General features: G+C 39.6%; 1 protein-coding gene across 1 annotated transcript; it reads left to right on the top strand.

Annotated features, from left to right (window-relative positions):
* The first annotated feature begins 687 nt into the window (after positions 1–687).
* On the top strand, positions 688–4,787 carry LOC126029996 (olfactory receptor 7G3-like). The gene is made up of 2 exons (XM_049788214.1): positions 688–716; positions 3,845–4,787. The coding sequence occupies exons 1-2, from the start codon at positions 688–690 to the stop codon at positions 4,785–4,787; spliced, it is 972 nt and encodes a 323-aa protein (XP_049644171.1).
* Positions 4,788–7,515: the final 2,728 nt, after the last annotated feature.

Genomic DNA, 7,515 nt, shown 5'->3' with positions numbered 1-7,515 from the left:
AGGAAGGAAGGAAGGAAGGAAGGAAGGAAGGAAGGAAGGAAGGAAGGAAGGGAAGAAGGGAGGAAGGGAGGAAGGGAGGAAGGGAGGGAGGGAGGGAGGGAGGGAGGGAGGGAGGGAGGGAGGGAGGAAGGGAGGGAGGGAGGGAAGGAGGAAGGGAGGGAAGGAGGGAGGGAGGGAGGGAAGGAGGGAGGGAGGGAGGGAGGGACGGACGGACGGAAGGAGGGTGGGTGGGAGGGAGGGAGGAAGAAAACAAAGAAGGAAGGGAGGGAGGGAAGTTTCGAGATCAAAAACTAATTTTGCTTTTCTTAAATGTGTGATCTCTAAAAAATGCATCTCAGAAACACAGTGAGTGTATGATGAACTTTCTCTGGGAAGGAAATTGCATACTGTTCTATTAGCTCCTATAGGGGTCCTTAGGGACTGGGCTGGCAAAAAACAATTATTTTCTCCAGGAGTCCTGTATACAGATCCCTCAAGGCCATAGAGAAGTACTAATAAGGAGTCAGACCTGCAGCCCTAGAGAGCATTTCTCAATGAGGCTATTATCTGTATGTCTTGTACAGTCATGCCCTGTTCAAGGCTCATGTCTGACTTTGCCTTCCTCCACCTTTCTCCCTCTCCTGAGCACAGAGCCCCAGCTCTCATCACTTAGGCGAGTTGAGAGAGCTGTGAACCCCAGCTCTAAGCATGAGCCAGCTGAAACCCAGCAGAGACCAGTGAGTAGCTGGGGAGTTAGGGGGAGATTGGTCCTGACTCTTGTCTCCTCAGCCAGAAAAGTGAAACATGGAGATAGACATGGGGGGGTGGGACACTATGTGCATCCTTCCTGTGCAAACATAGGGAAGCTCAACTTTGTTTTTTCTGTTAAGGGGGTTCAAATATCAGATTTAAAAATTCTGCTCATCCCAAAAGCATTTCTGCTTTACCTTGGTTTTGCTGCTAGAAAAATAAAATTTCCAAATTCTCTCCCCCTATCACACTCAAAGATTCATAGAACTGTGACAGTTGGAGAGTAATAGTAAGAACACAAGTTGTTGCCAACAGTTTCCTTGTAGCCTTTGATAGCAGGCTGAGTAGTTTTACACTTGTTTCCTCTGCAAAATCATCCGTGATATATGTAGACAGCATTCTACATTTCACATGTAAATTTTTTTTTTTGGTTTTTGGGTCACACCAGCAGTGCTCAGGGGTTCCTCCTGGCTCTAGGCTCAGAAATTGCTCCTGGCAAGCTCAGGGGACCCTACGGGATGCCGGGATTCGAAACACCATCCTTCTGCATGCAAAGCAAATGCCCCACCTTCGTGGTATCTCTCTGGTCCCACACATGTGATCTTTTGAAAGTTAAGAAAATAATGCTGTTTTCCCCAACTAGATTAATAATAGCTTCTAGGAGTTAAATGTTCCTAGGTTGTTCATGATATCATGTTATCACACCGCTGTTTGTTATTTTACCTGATTCTAGCCTCAAAAGATCCTAGATGCTGACTCAGCACTGGACCAGAGCAGGGCATATGAGTCGTGTCCTGAAAACCCAACCTTCCCTTTCTTTTCCCGAGTCCATCCATGTACTGTCTACAGGACAACTTACTGATGTTCATTGCTGATTTTCCTATAACTGTCTGGTGATGGTCATAGTGTAGGAAACTAAAAGAAAAACTTGATTTAAAAGCTTTAGTGAATGCTGGGGCTGGAGTGATAGCTCAGTGGTAGTAGGGCTTTTGCCTTGCACGTGGCTGACCAAGGATGAACTTCAGTTCTATCCTCGGTGTCTCATATGGTCTCCCAAGCCAGGAGTGATTTCTGAGTGCATAGCCAGGAGTAACCCCTCAGTGTCACCGGGTGTGACCCCAAAATAAAAACAAAAAAAAACTCTAGTGAATGCTGATTGGTTTTTATGAGTTCAGAGGTGCTCAGTTAGGATATTTGTATTCCAATGGTGCAAGCTGTTGTTACTGTGAATTTCTCCATTTTGAATGTTCTTTCGACTAACGACATATATAAGCTTTTCTCTTCTCACCTCTTGTCCTCTAACATATAATTTATTGCTGAAGAAGTGTTTGTGTAATGCCACATTTGACAGCAGATGTTGGTGATGTGGGCTACTGCACCAATTGAAATTGAAAGGGGAGAATGCACAGCCCTGAAAACATGAGGTATTTATTTGGGAATTCAATTTTAGAGAGAGATAGAGCCATTTCTTTTTTTTTTGGGGGGGGGAGCACAGTGTTCTGGCCAATGTTAAAGGCATTGCAAGTCTATTTTATGACTCAGTGTCTTGGTGTCCATTGCTCACTATTGGGTCTTTGAGAGATAAGTTTGCTGTTGCATTGAGGCATTGCAGCAATAGAATACTGTAAGATACAAAAGTGAGAAAAGTATATAGGTTTTCTTCTTCTGTGTGCATTCAATTATTTTCTGCTCTAGAAACTGGGTCTGTAAATTAGGAGTTCAAATATGGTGTTACACCTCTGTTTCAAGTCAATTCCCATATTCCATTGCTTCATATGTGCTTATTGCATATATTTACATTTTGTCATTAGTTATATGTCAGAGGAGGATCACTAACTCTCTCTCACTCCAATTTACCAGTGTATTTTCCATATGTTTGCAATGAAGTATTTCTGTTTAAAAATTTCCAAAAGAATGTCGCATAGGTGATTTGTGTCACCTCAGCTTCTATCAGACTTAAATGAAAACATTTTCTCATTTTTGCATTGTCAGAAGATATATAAAGTCATTGTTAGTTGGTCATTCTATTACTTCTCTTTGTTTCTGTACATTAGGTTGTTTCAAATACACATTGGTGTCTAAATTGGTGTGTCCCTTGGGAATGACAGTATTTTTTAAAATGGCTGAAAACAGCCCCACAGTCCAGGAAATTCAAGCACTATTGCTGATACTGCTGTTTGTGTGGGGCATGTTTCCAGCTGCCAGGCTTTCAAGAAGCATGAGAAGGTAGAGGAAAGGATGACTACATTTACTCCAAACTTTCTGGTGGTGTCATCCCAAATACTGGCATGCCTGAAATTTTGTTCAGATTGGTTTCTCTGCAGAAAGCCATAAATGAGTGGTAAAGTTGGGCATTTGGATAAGGAGCAATTATGCATGGTGGGTGCAGCAGATGTGGACACACTAGGGTAAAGGCTTGGCCATCCTCTCCTCCAGAAATAATCAGCTTTCAGATGTGTGGCCAGTGTACCCATAATTTTTCATATATTAGTCAACAGCGCTTTTGAGAATAGATTGAGTCTGGAGTTGACCAAACGCAGACATGCCAACTGCATTCTTGGGACATGGTTTCTAAATTGAATCATTTTCAAGACACTCTCTTGTCTATCTTGTGAAATTCTAAATCTGGAATATTAAAGATATTCTAAATAAGTCTAATTCCTTTTGTGTCTTTTATTTATATGTGCAGTTGCAGTCACACCCTTTGCTCAATTGGTTGCAGGGGGAGTACGTGGTATCAGCCACTGATCCTGGTTTGGAGCATGAAATTAAGTAACTCAGTCCTTCAAGCTATATCCCACACCCAATACTGATTACTTTCTTGAAACAGACAGCTGTTGGGTACAACTTTGCTTTTTGAAGATCTATAAATTATTCCTTTCTTCACATGCATTTAGCTCAGTCTTTCCAAAATTAAAATAATAGAAACATGTAGCCAATGGAAAAACAGTTCTAAAGAATGTTTGCACAATTTATAAATAATGGCTAGGACTTAAGTTTAAGTACATAATTTGGGTATTTCTTACAACCAAAATATAAATACAGCAATAAAGAATTATATTGATATTATATAAGATGGTATGACCTGTGGTCACTCTCATATTTTTCCCAAAAGGTGTCTCTGCCCTGTAGATTTGCACAATGGAACAAGGACCATAGAATTTCTCCTCTTGGGACTCTCAGATGATCCACAAGTTCAGCCTCTTCTCTTCTGCCTCTTCCTGTTCATGTACCTGGTCAGCGTCATAGGAAACCTGCTCATCATCCTGGCTGTCACCTCTGCCCCCCACCTTCATACCCCCATGTATTTCTTCCTCTCCATCCTTTCCACGGCTGACATTGGTTTTATCTCCACCACTGTTCCAAAGGTGATTTGGAACATTTACACACAGAGTAAAAACATCTCTCATGTAGGATGCCTGATACAATTGTCATTTTTTTATGGTTTTGGTTGTTTGGACAATGTGCTTCTAGCTATAATGGCATATGATCGCTTTGTGGCCATCTGTCACCCCCTGCACTACACAGTCATCATGAACCCCCGGCTCTGTAGCCTGCTGCTTCTGATGTCTGTTTGTGTCAGCCTGTTAGAGTCCCAGCTGCATTTCTTGATGATATCCCTGCTTACCTTCTGCACCCAGGTGGAAATTCCTCATTTCTTCTGTGACGTTCCTCAACTCCTCAGGCTTGCCTGTGAGGACTCCTCCACTGATAACTTACTCCTTTATCTTATTGCTGCTGTCTTTGGTGGTGTGCCAGTCTCAGGGATATTGTACTCTTACTCCAGAATTGTGTCCTCTGTTTTGAGAGTCTCAAACACAGGTGGGAGGTATAAAGCCTTCTCTACCTGTGGCTCTCATTTGTCTGTTGTTTGCTTATTTTATGGAACAGGTGCTGGAGTGTACCTCAGCTCAGCTGTCTCTCATTCACCCAGGAAGGGAGCATTGATCTCAGTGCTGTATACAATGGTTGTCCCTATGCTGAACCCCTTCATCTACAGTCTGAGAAACAAAGATATCAAGATGGCTTTCCAGAAACTTCTCAGTAGAAGATTCTAATCTTGATACTTATATATCTTTTTGAACTCAGAATTATACTAATTGTAAATCTTACCATCCAAAATCAGTAATCATGTCTCCTTGTAAATATTTTTATAGCTTTTTTAAGAGCTCTTTCTTTAACTCTTTTAAAAATTGCAAAATAGGGACTGGAGAGATAGCACAGAGGTAGTGCATTTACCTTGCAAGCACCAATTCAGGACGGATGGGGATTCGAATCCTGTCATCACATATGGTCCCCCATGCCAGCAAGGAGCAATTTCTGAGCACAGTCAGAAACAACCCCTGAGCACGCTAGTGTGACCCAAAACCCCCCAAAAAATTACAAAATAGTTTATTCTAACTCACCTTTCATTGTGTAAAACTACTGCACAATAGAATTCTATCGTTCTTCAGAATCTATTGTACTTGTCATCTGTGGTGCAGACACCTTTTATAAATAGAGTTACTTTTAAAAGCTTAAATAGGGGCCGGAAAAATAGCATGAAGGTAAGGCATTTGCCTTTCATGTAGAAGGACGGTGGTTCAAATCCCGACATCCCATATGGTCCCCTGTACCTTCCAGGGGCAATTTCTGAGCCTAGAGCCAGGAATAACCCCTGAGCGCTGCCAAGTGTGACCTAAAAAAATAAAACAAAAAAAAGCATAAATAGCAGTCAAAACTATTACTTTCTTCAGCACCAACAATAATTAACTAAAAATTTGTTATTTTCTTCATTTTCTTCTTTTAAAACTACAGATAATAATATATAAATATATATGTATACATAATTATCAACTATTTTATGGTCTATGTTTTTATTTCTGTTTATTAAAAACATGATTTGAAAGATTGTTTATAATACAGTTCTTTCAGGAATGTAATGTAATATTAATCTTACCAAAGTGTGACCTTTTCTCCATAAATCTCCCCAGTTGCCCTTCACCCACCACATTTTCTTAGCAGGTACATAACAAATTTACTTTTTATTGTTTGACCCAATAAAACTTAAAAGAATAAAATTATCAGAAAATATTTCAATTAAAGTCAACTTGTGGAGCCAGAGAGATAGCATGGCAGTAGGGCATTTGCCTTGCATGTGCCCAACCTAGGACCAATCTTGGTTCATTCCTGGCATCGCATAAGGACCCTCAAGTCTGCCAGGAGTGATTACTGAGCCAGGAGTAACTTCAGAGTGCTGCCCGGTGTGGCCCAAGTAAAAAAAAAGTCAACTTGTGAGATTGAATGCTACACTATTTTAACCTATTTGAATAAAGAAATGCAATTTTTAATATAATGTACTCTAATGTGTATTCTCATATCCATGAAAAAGTTTGCAATTCTGTAATCTAAAACATATTACATTTAATTGTATTTTTACTTAAGTCTCATTATGATAATTATCATGTCTTTTCTACCATTGATATGTTTTTAGAATTTTTTGTTAATATGTATTGTAGTGAATGTAAAATACGTAAAATAGATAAATGTAAAATTGAGTAGAAGTAAAAAGAATTAAGAAAATTAAAGGGGAGAATCTGAATAGATTTATAAAGGTGTAGTATGTTATCCTAAAAATGGGAATATTGGTTTTATATTCAAAAACATAATTTATAGATCTTGCTTTAATATCCCCACTAATAGAGGATTGCAATAGAAGTTTCAACAGATGTAAAAAAACTCGTAATATGTAGAATATTCAATATAAGTGAGACAATAATTCATTATTAAAAATATATCAATGTGGTTATGAGTAAAGACAGCACAGGGTCTTACGCAAACCACAGCAGGGTCCACATCCTGCTTTCCCCTACCATGTCAGCCTACATGGAACACTGCATGTCTGGAAAACACTACCTGATTGGTGAGCAACAATAAATGACCTTTTACTTCTCCCTCCATTTCCCATATCTGGGAAATTTCACCACTCCTTTTTAACACTTCTGTATAATTATCCTGATCCCACTTGCAATAAATGAGCTATAACACTGAGCTGTCCCAATGACTTCTCATGTCTCCTCACCCTGTCTTAAGCTCTTTGCCCCATGTTGTCATCCCCATGGTTTAAGGAAAGCAAAAAATCAGAAGATGTTCTGAGGCCCCCCTGTAGTACAGATGGCTGAGACCAGACCTCAAAGAGAGGTCACCACCCTGATATTGAAGGTAGTATTTCTCAAGCTTAGTTGCAAACATTTATTTGGCCCAGTATGAATTTCCCTTCTGCTGTACTAAGTGTGTATATATTTGAGCATTTACTCCAGATGAAAGAATTAGTACAGGCAAATGTAGCCTTGATTAAATTTCTCTTTAGCTAGAAAACTCAGCATCAAGAGAAACATAAAAACAACTTTGTAACCCTCAGAATCTTTTGAAGAAAGTTCTGTAGCTTTTAGTAAACTGCTCTCTCATATAAAAGGAATGTTTGTTTGGAACATATCTAAGGGACTCCAAGTGATTTGCTAATTTTTACCTTGAATATAACACCCAACATCTGGCCTGGAAGTAACGATGGGTTGGGAAGAAAGCTTTCCCAGGTAAAGATTTGTATCTCTGTCAAATAAACTTGTCTCTTTTAGTCAAACATTCCCCCTTTTACTAAAAACTGTTCGTCAGAATTAGGAAGCTAGTTATCTGCAAATCCTTAAAAGAAAATAAACTGTTCATTCTGATTAAAAGAAACCTCTATAGGTAAACTAGTCATTTTACTAATTTTTAATTTACATCAGAAATGACACTTAGGGCCTGGCC

This window comes from Suncus etruscus, chromosome 15 (genome assembly GCF_024139225.1).
Source record: "Suncus etruscus isolate mSunEtr1 chromosome 15, mSunEtr1.pri.cur, whole genome shotgun sequence".
In the NCBI taxonomy this organism is placed as follows: Eukaryota; Metazoa; Chordata; class Mammalia; order Eulipotyphla; family Soricidae; genus Suncus; species Suncus etruscus.
Note: the sequence above shows the minus strand (reverse complement) of the source record. Positions and strands in the feature narration are given on the sequence as shown.